We start from the raw sequence: 13,922 nt of genomic DNA, 5'->3' as shown, positions 1-13,922 counted from the left end.
GGTTTTGACCAGAAAATAACATATAAGGTAACCAATCAGCAGCCCTCACTCTCATCGTCTCAACAACAGCAGTAACAATAAGACCTTACTGTAATTTAACTCTGTTTTCTCTTGCTCAGCTCTCTGGAGAGTGTCCAGTCTATAATCGTCTCTTTATTTTCTATCCCTGTAGACATGTCTATTATTCTCCTCTAGACTTCCTCTGGGTTCTCCACATCTTCCAAACGTGGGTCCAGGGCCCTTAAAGATAATAGCTGCAATGATAAGGGCACTTTGGGTTAAAACGCAAATACCCAATTTAAAGTAACACACAAAAAAGGGAGAGGCAGATTTATTGGCTCATGTAATTGAAAAACCAAAGTGGATCTGGCCTGCAGGAATGGCTGGATCTAGGAGTTCAAAAGAGAGGCAGGCAAGATAGCCACTGGAACTTAGGAACCAGTGGAAAGACAGTCATCCTCCATAGTCTTCGCTGAAAGTCACAGGAATGCCCTTGGAGTCATGAGCCCATGCTGGAACCAATGTCTGTGGCCAGAGAGATGGCCATCTGTCTACCCCCATGGCGTGTGGGAGACACTGGATCAGCATACTCGCAGGAATGGGTGTCGCTACAGGAGAAGGGAGTTCTGTTAAAGCTGCAAGGGATGCTGGGTAGATAAACTGTTCACTTGCACGCTATGTCTCTGTTAGTTTCTTAGCGTTGCTCTTCCCTGTCGCTTTCACTGGCACTATCTATTCACATTCATCACAGTCCTCCAAGAAAGGGCAACCTATGGACAACCACTCCATTTCATAGCAGGGGAAGCAGAGGCTCAGAAACCGAAACAAGCCGCCCAGTGATAGCAGAATTAGGTTGATGGGCCTGACCTCCAGCTGTCCGGCTCAGTGTAGGCGACACTGGCCCCCGTCCAGAGAATACGGTCCAGGACAAAGGTAGGAAAAAGATCAGAGCCTACTCTGGACACATTGTGCCATCTGGTTATTATGGACATAAGCTGTTACAAGTCGGAACTCACTTCTAATCAGCTCATTATAACATCCTGAATGTTCCTGGTTTCTCTTCTAAATCCCATGTCAGTCATCATTTTTCCCTGCATACCTGAGGGGAGGCAGGAGGGAGAGGAAGAAGTGAAAAAGGCAGAACCTCCTCTATATTCCTACTTACCATGGGGCAAAATTGAATCTCTGCCAATGTCAACTTCCCTTATAAGGATTTCCCTAGAAGGGGATGCATTCCAGCATCCAAGGCTGCCCAAGAGGCTCGATGTGAGGCCTCGCTGGCTGGGTGAGCCCTGGGCCATACAGGCCGACCCTCTGCAGAGAAGTGACTACTCCTAGGGTGCCACTGCCCAGCTGCACTCACTGCAGGAAGCACAGAAGCCCACCACTTCAGGAACCCACTAGCTCCAGACTGAGGAGGCTGCAGGAAGGCAGGACGGGTCCAACCTCTAGCAGCCTCAGTGGAAGCAGTCCACTCCAGCAGAGGAAAATGGAAAGTCAGTGGTTGAGAGCAGAAGCTCTGGCTGCAGACTACCTTGGCTCAAAGCCTGGCTCCACCATTCACTGCTTGTGCACCTCTAGCAAGCAATCCAAGCCTCCGTGCCTCAGTTTACTCACCTGTACACAGAGGATAACAGTGGTCCCTAGACGTCATAGGGTTGTCATATGGCTGGGAGGAGTGATGGCCAGCATCCAGCAGAGGTTGCTACATGCCCAAATAAAACATCAAGTTGTACCTACCACCTCAAGATCACAAAATGGCTGCTAAAGTTCCAGACATCCAAAACCACACACCAGTCTCCCCTGCTGGAATGAAGAAGAAGGGGCAATACTCACAAACTATACCTATATCAATATCTTAAAAAAAAGCTTCCCAGAATCACTCCAAAAGATTCCTCTTCACCTGCCATGTCGTGTGCCACCACCAGCTGCGAGGGAAGCTGGGAAACCAAGACCTCACTTTTTCAGCCTCTCAAGTAGAGGGCAGGGTTAAGAAAAGGCGTTGGGAATACGGTCTGCCATGGGGGCTAATCATAAAAATAAGTGACATTTATTGAGCACTTGCTATGGTTTCTCTTCTCTAAGCATTTCTGCAAGCACATTGCATATATTATCTAACTTCCTCCTCCCAATGACCCCGTGAGGTAGGTACTATTATTCCCACTATTCAAATCTAGGAATTGGAGCCCAGAGAAGTTGTGTTGCTTGCCCAAGATCACACAGAACACTGAGGGCAACAGGATTTGAACTCAGGCCAACTGTAGAGAGAGCCCAGGCCCTTGGGCTGGAGGGCATCACCTCCATGATGGTAGCAGCCGCTGTCAACAGATGTTTACAGATACTCTGATGTGCACATGCTTACATTTGGCACAAAAAGGAGCAAGCACCCAGGGGCCAGGGAAGAAGACCCCCACCTACACACAGCCCTGGAAACTCCAAGAGGGCAAGGAATACCCAGAGCCCCTGACCTCTGTCCCCAATTCATCAACCTGGAAGGACTTCATGTCCCACCCAGTGTCACCTTGGAGGAAAGTCCTGCCGCTGGCACTCCACCCTCCAGCCTTCCCTCTGTTATTACTCACCTAGAGGAAGGATCACCAAGCACTTCCGTCATTCGTGGCTTGGGTAGTCAGTCGTGGGCTAGAAACAGTCGACCACCAGCCCAGCTGAGACTCTGACTTCCCCTCTGGGCACTGGGAGGTGGTTGCCAGTCCAGGCTGATGCAGAGGACACCAGGCCCACCACTCAGGAGTGACTGACCAGAGGGCTCCCTGCCAACCTCCCACTAGTGATTTCCATGTCTAGGGCTGCAAATACACCTGGAAAACAAAATTGCTAGTGCCAGGCCTATCTTTTGGTGGGAGGGGTTTGGTGCTCACGCTTCTGATGTTACATCCATTTGTCACTACATTTGTGTGTTTGCTTAAAGAGTTAACGTGTGGTAAATGTAAACATTAAAATTACACAGCCATTTGTATTACCTTGTGTTGGTATAGCTGCATTTTTTAGTTTCCTGGGAGCCTTTTAATTTGGAAATAGCCAGGCCTCCCTTAATCTCAAAGAGGCTCTGCCTAACGCCCACCTGTGGAGAAGTTCATAAGCTGCGTTTCCTCCTTCTCCAGAAGATACCTGGAAGGTGCATGAGCCTAACGCTGGGTCCCAACCCTGGCTGGGGAGCTTGAAAGAACAAAATCAGTACATCCCCACTGTCCATATGATGTTTCCCAGGGTGTGGCACGATAAGGGGGTGTTCCTCCTTTGTGGTATTCTTCCTCAAACCCCTAATCCCATTCTCATCACAAGAAAACATCAGACAAGCCAAACTTGAAAGACGATCTACAAGTACCTGGCCAGTGCCCTTCCAAAGTGTCAAGGTCATGAAAAACAAGGGACGTCTGAGGAGCTGTCCTAGAGCAGGGACTAAGGAGACGTGACAAGTGAATGTAAAGTACGTCCTAGACTGGATCCTGGGACGTGACGAGGACATTCGTGAGGAAATTGATGAAACTGGAATAGTTTAGTTGATGGTATTGTACTAATGTTAATTCTTAGTGTTAATAAAGGTTACCCTGGTTATGTAAGGTGTTAACATTGGGGAGAGCCAGGTGAACGCTATGTGGGTACCCTCTGGGTACTATCTTTACAACCTACTGTAAATCTAAAGTTATTTCAAAATAAAAAGTTTTAAAAAATTGTTTTAAGTGCCTGGCCCTCATTCAAACCAAGTTAATCAGAATCTTGGGCATTCAGAGCTCTCCCGGTGATCCCGATGTGCAGGTAGAGTTGAGACCTATAGGCCAGAGATTTCAACCGTGAGTGTGTACATCAGAATTCCCTGGAGGGCTTATTAAAACAGACTGGTGGGTCCCGCCCCCAGAGTTTCTGCTTCGGCAGATCTGGAGTGGGGTCTGAGGTCTGCATTTCTAACCAGCTCCTGGGTTACACTGATGCTGCCTGTCCCAGGGCCACACCTTGAGAACCACTGATCAGAGCCTTGCAGCTCAAAGCATCACCCTCAGACAAGCAGCATCAGCATCCCCTGGGAGCTGGTTAGAAATGCTGAACCTCAGGCCCCACGCACACCCACTGAGGCAGAGCCTGTGTTTTGACATTAGCCTAGGTTACTTGTGTATACAGGGAAGTTTGGAAAGCACTGCTCAGGAAGGAGGGATGAGGAAATGGGAGCTGAAATGTCAGGGGTCAGGGGGCTATGGACACCCATCGCTTCACCACTTCACCAGCCTGGACTTCCCTTTACACACGGGAAAGAGAAAAACAGGAAGAAACACCAGAGGCTCTTTGCTATTGCTAAGCCAAAGGCAGAACTGGGCAGAAAGAGCGCTTCCTGTCCCTTGCAGTGCTGGCCAGGGGCACGGTGACCTGGCTAGCAGAGGAGCTAGCCGATGACGGGGGCTGAGGCAGCCTCCAGAGAAGTCAAGTAAACCGGGCCAGGAGGCACTGGCTGTAGGGACATCACAGCCCAAGGTTTAATATTTACTCTGCTGAGGGTCCCTCGTCCTTCCTTTAGAAAAGGGGAGAGCAGCTTTGTAATAAGCTTTACTCCACAGGAGGGAAGGAGGGAGGGAGGGAGGAAGTAAAGGAGGTGAGAGCAGAGCCTTTCTGAACAAATGGGTTTTTACCAAAATATTTGCAGACTTAAGGCTTAGGAGACGGGGCCTCCCCAGTCCCCCTTGGCCAGTTACAAACAGCAGCGGCACCAGGTTGCCGGGCATTCAAGGCCTCTCACCCCCGATCCAGCCCAGCAAACATCACCCCCAGCAGGCCAGGCTGCCACGAACTCTCTGAGACCCTGTTCATCCTGTCTATTCAGATCTTGCCCAGTCACCAGTTCCCAGCTCAGACCCTAGCTCCGCCTGGCCACACCCTGAGACTGCTGAAGCCCCAGTGTCCCTCAGCAAGGCTCCCTCCCACCCTTCTCACATTTGCTTACACTGAGGGTAATTCCAAACCTCCAAAGCACGGCCCCTGAGGATTTGCGCCGCTTGGAGCCACACTCATTTTCTGAGATGTCATCAGAAGTCCCTACAGCCGTGAAGTGGTGGAGGACGGGAGCACCTAGCAGCCCATGATGCTGAGAGTGACCACCCCTGATCCCGGGAGTGGGCTCAGAACACGGCGGAAATTAACCTGACAATCAAACAAGGCAGTGTTCCTAGCAGAGGGAGACTGGCATGGGCAGCTTCTTTCTAAATACACAGGTTTCAACTCCCTTGAAAATAGTGAAGCATTCTGAGAGTCTAAACATTTGCGTGTTTATTGAGCACTTACTACAAACCAGGACATCCGCACTTCCTATGAGCTGGGTGCATACTCGAGAAGCCAAATGGGCCATCGAGTTGGAATTCTCCTCAGGTGGATGAGAAGAGGGAAGGGGAACTATAGCCATGTTGCCCAAATCAAAGAAGCCAACACCTAAATTGAATAAGGATCCAAGGGTTAAAAGAGAAGGTGCTCTTCGAAGTAAGCTGGTGCTGACTTCCTGACACATTGTAACTGCTGGGAGAAGAAAGCCGCAGGATTTTACTGGAAGCATCAAACCCAAATCAATGTATGGAAGTTCCACAGGACAGAAGGGAGCAGGGCAAAGGTCCCACGTATAAACTCACGTGCACACTCTCTGAGCTGCAGAACAGAGATCCTGAGATGGATCCACCAGAGGTGGCTCCACCTGGCAGAGCAGAAGGCACAGACCAGTGGTCAGTCGATAAAGACGCACCTCAGGCCAAGTACACAGGATGACGAGACACCAGAGTGATCGTCATACAGTGAAGACTCTGCCTGGTCTTTGTTGCTTTGTCTGCTCCTGGGAGACAACCTCTCAATCCTTGGACTTTCTTAGTGATGGGAGTATCTCTGTTATTCATGGTGTGCCCCCTGGATCACACCTGAGCTTATGCTAAATGACTCAGGATGGGGTTGATAGCAGCCCCACCTTCTCCAGGGAGGGAAGGGGGGCTGGAGATTGTGTTCAGTCATGTGGTCAATGATTCAATCAATGGTGTTTATATAATGAAACCCTGATAAAAACTCTGGACACTGAAGCTCAGCGAACACATTTCTGTGCCAAGAGGTTCCCTTCACAGCAAGAACCCAGACGCTCTGCATTTGGGATCCTCCCAGACCTCACCCTGTGTGTCTCTTCATTTGCCTGGTCACAAGTGTAGTGCTTTCCTGAGTTCTGTGAGTCATTCAGCAAATTATCAAATCTAAGGGGGTTGTGGGAACCCCCAAATTTGTAGTCAGTTGGTCAAAAGTGTAGATGGCCTAGGGACCCCCAAACCTGCAACTTGTGTCTGAAGTGAGGGCAGTCTTATGGGAACTATGTGCTTAAGGGAACAGAGTCTGTACTAGCTCCAGGTGGTCAGCATCAGAATTGCACTGCAGTATCACAGTGGTCCAGGTCCATCCTGTCTTAGGCCCGAGGAACATGCAGGACTCAGTCTGCACTTCCAGAACTTTTTGTCTCCTTCACCCATCCACTCCCCCACTTCCACTGAAAACCCAACTTTCTCTGAAGTCAGGGTGTTAGCGTCACAATTCAGGCACATATGACAGCTCACGGAGCAGGCGTAATCCATATCTCCAGCACTGTGGAATAAAAAGCAAAGCATGGTCCCTCATTCAGCAGCTGAGTGACTTCAAGCACATTACTAAACTTCTCTGAGCCTCTCAGTTCCCATCTCTGTGAGATGAGGCTAATGACCCCTCGCCCTCATAGAGCTGATGAGACAAGTCAATGATGTAACTTACTTACAAAGAACCTAGCATGTTCTCTCACATGTGGAAGGCACTCAGTAAACACTGACCCCTCCTATTTTCAAACTGCTCTGTACCCCAAGCTCTCCCAGCCTCTCAGCTCTCTCTGGATAACTGTTCTGGCAACATGCTGATGTCTTAGATCCCAAGGCAGCAGGAAGCCAACCATTAAACCCAAAGTGAAAAGCGAGTAACCATTACCTTGAACAAAAAGGACATTTATATTTACTTCAGTGGCTATAAAAGACACCATAAAATGTAATATGCAGCGTGTGTCCTCGTGACTCATAACAGATCTTGCAAATTATTCTCTCAGGTCTCTGGGTGCAACCAACTGGCCACTAAGAACAATTAATTCTTTCAGGAAATAAAGGGATTGCGTATCATCTCTGGTCAGTGAAAAATCTGCTTCTTGTGTTATGAATAAAGAGAACGGAAAATGAGACTTAAATTTAGGGTTTTTTCTGCCCTCATGGATGCCGTGAAGTAAGATTGGAGAGATTTAAACACAATTACTCTCTGTGAGCCTGGGTGCTCGGTGAGAGCTAGGATCTGCCATATCTGGGGTCTTGGGGATCTGGAGACCACACAAACACAGGAGTTTGCGGGTGTCCCCAAAACAGGACCAGATGATCGAGTGGGGGGGGGGGCAGGCTAGCAACAGGCAATAAGGTAGAAGCAGAGTCCAGACAGGCGACAAAGAGGTTTCAGAGTGGAAGCCCAGCCACGGTGACTGAACTTTAGACTTCAGTCTCCAGGACAGGGGGTATCAAATGATGAATCCAAGGGCTAAGTCAGAAGCCAACTGGTAGAACAAGGCAGGTGCCAGGTCACAGGGAATGAGGTGAGAAACCGGGGGAACCAAAGTCAGAGGTTTCAGCTGAGCCTCTGAGTTCCTGGCCTTGGGCTTCCTAACCACTCCAACCAAGGTCTCAGTCTTAGAAAGTGACAGAAACATACAAGAATCAGAAAGCTGCCGCACCGTGGAAGGGTGGAAGGATTTCAGGGCCAGGAAGCCGAGCAGATCACAATGTCGCACGGCATCCAGACCCACTCCTACCTGGTGGCCAAAGTGGATTCACTCCCAACCTGGAATAAAAATCCCACTGACCAAGCTCTGCTCTGCAACCCTGAAGGGGTTTTTATTGAATCACAGTACATGAAACACCAAAGGGGTCACCACGACAGCAGTGAACTCACAGCTGCCACAGAGGCTGGCTCGGGTGCCAAGCCCTCGCTAAGGTCGGCACCTCTGCGGAGCGACAGCGCAAGGAGAGGAAACTGTTCTCCAGTTCAGAGACCACGCCCCTTCCAGCAAAATCAAACTTCCTGCAAGTTAAATGTGCCCTCAGTGGGATTCATGGTCCATCCTGATAACAGGAAGGGTTAACGGAAGAGGGGGGGCATCCAACCCAATGGCCCACATGGGGAGCGGGAAAGCAGACTGCCATGCCTTCTCCCTGGATACAGAGAGAAAGGAACCTATCACACGGCACAGCTTGGGGGTCCCAAGACAAGGGCTCCAAAGGAGAGGAATTTCAGAGGTGGAGCACAACGGTGCCATGGACAGAGACCGTGGGGCTCCAGGCCACCAGCTGGCAGAAACGGGGCAAGTACGTAGAGACATGATGGAAGAGTGAGGAGTGAAAAGACCCCTTGGCCACCACAAGGTCACACCGGGAAGGGAACAGTAAGTCCACTCAGTGTGGAGCAGGCAACAGCCAGCAGAGCAGGGCCAACACCCAGCTGGCCAGCCTCAGCCCCTTCACACGTAGAACGAGTTCATGAAGGTTGATCTGCCATAAGTTGAAGGCCTCACTGAAAGAGATCTGGGTCCTTCTGAAGAATGAACGGGTATTCTTCTTCTTGTGCCTGCAGGAGGGGCAGGAAGGAAGGAGAGAACAGGAGATAAAGAGGTAAGAAGTACTCAGTATCATTAGAACAATGGAAGATGGTGGCTTTGCCAACTCACCAGCCCCCTGCCCCAGTGGACAACTCCTGGTTACGGATCAGACCACGGCCCAGTCAGGGACCTGAGGAACTCAGCTATTCCAAAGGCATCTTCCAGGCAAGTGGGGTCAGCAAAAGCAGTTGTTTCACAGCGTATCAAAGGTTTAGTGAACCCAGTGGGTAGCACGTTCCAATGTTTCCCTTTTTCCAAAAGTATAGTTAATATTTATCAAATCAGAATCCCCCAAACCCAAAGGTAAAAGCTTTCCCAAACTTTCTGAGGGTGAGAATCACTTGGAAACCTAATCAAGGTAGTCCTGGGAGGCTGGGGCCACTGTGGATTCAGCCCAGCTCAATCTCTTCTGCACCAACGAAAGGACATGATGAAAATTGGTGTTTATGATGACCACCTATTCCAGACTTGTTTCCTGTTGTTTTTGGCTGTGCCGTGTGGCTTGCGGGATCTTAGTTCCCCGACAAGGGATTGAACTTGGGCCCTGGCAGTGAAAGCACCCAGTCCTAACCACTGGACTGCTCCTGGAACTCCCGAGACTTTGTTTCCTGAACCTCAGAGGAAGAATAAATCATGTTCGGCCCTTTCTGTATACAGTCTATTTTCCTGTAATCTAACTCAGTATTTGATAGCAGGTACATGATGTATGTGGTCAACACTCCCTTCACCCATTTACCAGAATGACCCATTCACTGCCTAGAATGGATGGGCTCAGAGCTGACCACAGTCCAGGCCTGCCCTCTCAGGTGAGAACATTCAGCCAGAGCATAGGCCTTCCTGTGTATTTGCTACTGTCAGCTAGGAGAGCCTAGAACCCTCTTTCCTCCGTCACTACCCCCTGAGGAAGCGCCCTTCCCTTCCTCATCAACACCTCAAGGGTGCTGAGACATCTAAAAAGCCCTGAGATTCGAGACGGCCTGCTCTTGAGTCACAGCCACAGCTGCAGGGAGAAGAACACTGGCCTCACTGCCTGGCCAACGCTGGGGACACAGTCCCGGGACCAGCTGGAGATGGGATGCGAACCCGGGCATCCCGATCCCAAGTCCGGGGGACGCTTGGATGGGACTGAGATTTTCCGAAGACACTGTAAACTTTACTAAGGGTAAGAATCACCTGCAAAGCTTGCCCGGGAGGGTGAGGTCCTAGAATCCACAATTTTAACAAGTAGAGGTGGCTCTCTGGACCACCTCAAAACACAGCCCCGAGGCATCAGCCGGGTCACTGGAGCTGTGTTCTGCCCCTAACTTCCTGCAGGGAGAGCTGGAGACTGGGGAGCTCAGGCACGGCCCTGGGGACTGGTGGGAAAACTGGAGGTGTGCAGACCCCTGGGGCTGGCCGGGGAGCTAGAGGGGAGGAGCGGCCGGAGCCCACACTCACGCGGCCAGCGCCTTGACGCAGCAACGTGACATGTTGAGGAAGGAGGTGGCACTGGCGCGGGTGCCCAGGGCGGCCTCGATGCCCCGCAGCAGGTCGTTGGTCTTGAAGATGAGCAGCATCTGACGCGGCACGAGGTTGAGAAGGTGGCTGATCTGGGGGAGGTAGTTGGCCGCATTGTTGCGGATCTCTGAGTCCTGAAGCAGAGACAGGAGGACAAACAGACGGCTGGCATGGAAAGTGGGGCCCCGGGTGGCGGGCTGTCCAGGCAGCCTGTGACCTGAGGGGCTGCAAGGAAGCTCCGGGAGGGAGCGTCTAGCACAGCTGCCTCGGCAGCACTGGGAATCCTCCCCAGAGGGAAGCCTAGCCCAAGGGGCTTTGTAGCCGGCCAAACCTGGATGGGACATCTCACCCAACTTCTAGCCAAGCACCGAACGCGGTACAGGAGCAGAAGCACATCAGCAGGAACCAGGCCACGTTTCTGCTGCCTCTGCCATCCTAGCTCCCGGCAGCCAAGGTCACCCATACCCAGCCCCCAAGCCCCCAAGCCCATACTGACCGTGGCAGGAAGTCTACCTCCCCACCAACCATTTGATGAGTCCAGCCTCTCAGCCCGGGGTCCACCCTTGTGTTCTTTTCTAAGGCTTCTTCGCCGGCCACCAATTTCAGGCCAGGCCTGGAAGGAGCCTTGGAAGCTGGTGCTTCTGAGTCACGTCCCCCATCTCTCCAGCCAAGCCCAGGCTGGTGCAGTTGAGAGGTCTGAGCTGCTGACCCCAAACCCAAACCCAAAGTCCTGCCCCATACCCTGCCTGGCCCCGCACCCCACCAGACCTGCCCACCTGGCCACCGCTTATCACTGTCCTCCACGCTGGAGCTAGCGTCAGCCCGCCCACTGCCCGAGGTCCCCCTGTCCCCAGAGCAGGATTCAGGGCTGCCCTTGCCTCATCCTGGTGGGTAAGTTTGGGGTCTGGCTTCCCAGCCTTCCCCGTCCCTGAGCTCTGCATGGTTCTGGGCAGATAACTGCCTCTAGCCAGAGTCCTGAGTATAGAGTGAGGCTCTGATCCCTTCTCAGTCTCCAGAGAAACAGTGATGGTGACAACGATGCCAATAGTCCACTCGTACGGCGCATCACTAAGTAAGCCGGGCGCTCTGACAACGCTTGCATGTGTTAACTCACCTAATCGCACGGCAACCCGAGTAGGCAAGCGTATACCCCCATGTGAGAGGAGGAAACTGAGGCACTGAGAAGTTAAGTAACCTCCCCAAGGTCCGCAGCTAGTAAGAGGTGAGTCAGAAGTCAAACCCAGGCCGTGCAGCTCCCAAGCCCACACCCTCACCACTACACTGCCTGTCATCTCACAGAGGACTGTGTGACCCAATGTCCTCCCCAAAAAACTGGGCATGTTAACACCGTCTGTGCCCACCTCCCAGCGGAACCCAGAGGGTCATCAGGGATAAGGTACGGGGAGGCGCGTGGGGCCCGTCAAAGTCACCCCAAGGGGCCCAGCAATGCTGCCAAGCGCTTCACCCTGCCCAGCCGCTTTCTGCAGCAGGAGCAGAGCTCTCCGCTCTTTCAGCAGCACGCGTGCGTCGCTGACGACTGAGCCGCTGTGAAACCTGAAATGTCCCCCAGGCAGGAGCTATCAGACTGGAACATCTCAACACGAGCCAGACACCAAGAGGCTGTCTGCCTCCCCGCCACCTCCCCGCACAGCTGCAGGTCGCCCTGCTTGCGGGGGCTAAGGGCAGATCAAGGCCCCGCTCACCAGACCCCCTCTCAGCCCAAACGGAAGGCCCTGTGTCCACCCAGGCTACCCCGAGGGGCTCTTTCTCAGAGCAGCACAGCCGTCAAGCTTGGAACCTGCTGGATGTCTACCCGCTTGCAAAAACAAAACTCTAACTTAGTTAATAAAACCAGGTATCATTCACTGAGAACCTACTGTGTGCCACGCAATCTTGTCCGTCCCTGTGGCTTTAATACCAGCTATACGCTGAAGACTCCCAAACTTATACGTCTCGAGGCTGGATCTCTGAGCACCAGGCTTAACTGCCCACGACACCGCTATCTGGACGCTCAGGAGAACTACTGACCCTCCCACCCCAAACATGTCCTTCCCCAAGTCTTCCTAGGTCAGGAAGTGGTGCCCCTCCACCCCATAACTCACCTCAAAAAGCTACGATGCAACTCTGACTCTCCCCTTTTCCTCCCCTCACGTCCAAGCCGACAGAAAGGCCTCTCACTCTTATGTCCGGAATACACCTTGGCCCCACCTGCTTCTCTCCACCTCCATTAGCAGAGTCTGAGCCCCGTCATCTTTCCACCTGTTCATCTTGCCCCGCTCCAGAGAAATACTTAACATAGCAAGTCTGAGCACATGCTTCTCCTGCTCAAAACCTGTCAAAGCCTCTGCTTTGTCCTGAGAATGAATCTGAAATTCTCCCTGTGTGATGCTCTCCCAGCTCAGGCCTCCAGACGCTTCTCAGTCCACCATCCTCCTCACACAGTCCAGACCACGCAACCCTGCCCCCTTAATGCATCACGTGCCCTCTGCCTGGAGTGCTTTCTCCAAGCTCTTCCCGTGGCTGGTGCCTTTCTTGTCCTTCGGGCCTCAGCTTACATGTCAACTCCCCAGCGAGATCTCCTCTACAGCATCCCCCCATCACCCATCATCACGGCACCCTGCTTATTTCCCACCCGCCCCTCCCCCCAGCACCTCTAACCTGCACTTATTCCATTTACCTGTTTATTCACTTGTTTACTGTCTGTCTTCCTCTACAAGTGCAAATTACATGGAAGTCCTGTCTGTCTGTTCGTCACTGGATCCACAGTCCAGGGTCCAGCAAAAACAAATGTTTATTCAGTGAACAAATTTCAGAAACTATGAGGAGGCATTTTACATGCGTTATCAATAAAGCAGAAACTATCATCCCTATCCAACAAACGAAGGAGATTGTTTTTCTTCTTCTGAGATGATGAGCTGAAAGCTGTGTAAGCCTGGGGTGACTGGTGGTCACCTTTGCCACCAAGTTTGCTGGGGAACGACGTCAACTTGGAGGAAAGCAGAGCCAAGAGATGGCAAGAGGCGGTTGGTGGTTTGCTGACATCGCTGCAGACTCTGGACCCAGCCATTCCTAAAGCCCCCACCACAAGGCAGCTCGCAAGGGAGGACTCTGAGGCTCAGAGAGGTGACCAGAACCATCCAAGGTCATGCCACCAGAAGCAGGCGCTGGAACCAGAGCCCAGGTCTTTCGACTGCACAAGCAGGACCCTGTCCCTTGTGGTGAGCGTAAGCCCCTCCCCACATGGACACGGGCAAGTCTGCAAAGGTCTGCAAACTGACAGACCGGGAAGACAGAAGGCAATTCCTTGAGGGATTAAGGAGCCCGGGAGGGAGCTCACCCTGAGCCAGGAAGAATGAGCTACCCGCTAAGCCCCTACTGGAGGGGCAGAGGTGAGTACAAGTACAGGGAGAAGGTGTTCCTAGGATCGGTCTCAGCCCAGACTCCCGATCCAATGGAGGAATGAGCTACAAACAAAAAGACCAAAAGAGCTGTTTCACTAAAAACTCCATAGGAATGAAGGGACAAGCAGCCCTTGAGTACGGCATGAGGAGTGAAGCCCCCTGCCCAGGAGGGTGCCCTAGAGCAACCCCACGATGGGAGATGGTGCCCAGCAGGAGACAGCGGGTGGCGCCAGACTTATTCACCACACAGTCCCTGGGGATTCCCAGAAGTCCTGGGGGAGAACTTGGTGGAAGCCTGAAATCTTATGACAGCAGGTTGTAGTGAAAGTCACAGAGCCTGGATT

General features: G+C 52.1%; 1 protein-coding gene across 9 annotated transcripts in view; it reads right to left on the bottom strand.

The window, feature by feature from the left end:
* The window catches only part of ADCK1 (aarF domain containing kinase 1), a 133,982-nt gene that overhangs the window by 15,486 nt on the left and 104,574 nt on the right, over positions 1-13,922 (bottom strand). For 6 of the 9 annotated variants that reach the window (XM_027120188.1, XM_027120187.1, XM_027120186.1 and 3 more), the window contains 2 exons: positions 10,118-10,311; positions 5,254-8,649 (listed from right to left, as the gene is read on the bottom strand). In XM_027120188.1, coding sequence (XP_026975989.1) covers positions 8,478-8,649; positions 10,118-10,311 — 366 coding nt within the window. In that variant the 3' untranslated portion in view covers positions 5,254-8,477. Of the gene's footprint in view, positions 1-89; positions 8,650-10,117; positions 10,312-11,527; positions 13,642-13,922 lie in introns of those variants that run through there. The other 3 variants (XM_027120183.1, XM_027120184.1, XM_027120185.1) reach the window with 2 other exon arrangements.

This window comes from Aethalodelphis obliquidens, unplaced genomic scaffold (genome assembly GCF_003676395.1).
Source record: "Aethalodelphis obliquidens isolate GAN/ISIS:26980383/991018 unplaced genomic scaffold, ASM367639v1 scaffold21, whole genome shotgun sequence".
Taxonomy (NCBI): domain Eukaryota; kingdom Metazoa; phylum Chordata; class Mammalia; order Artiodactyla; family Delphinidae; genus Aethalodelphis; species Aethalodelphis obliquidens.
Note: the sequence above shows the minus strand (reverse complement) of the source record. Positions and strands in the feature narration are given on the sequence as shown.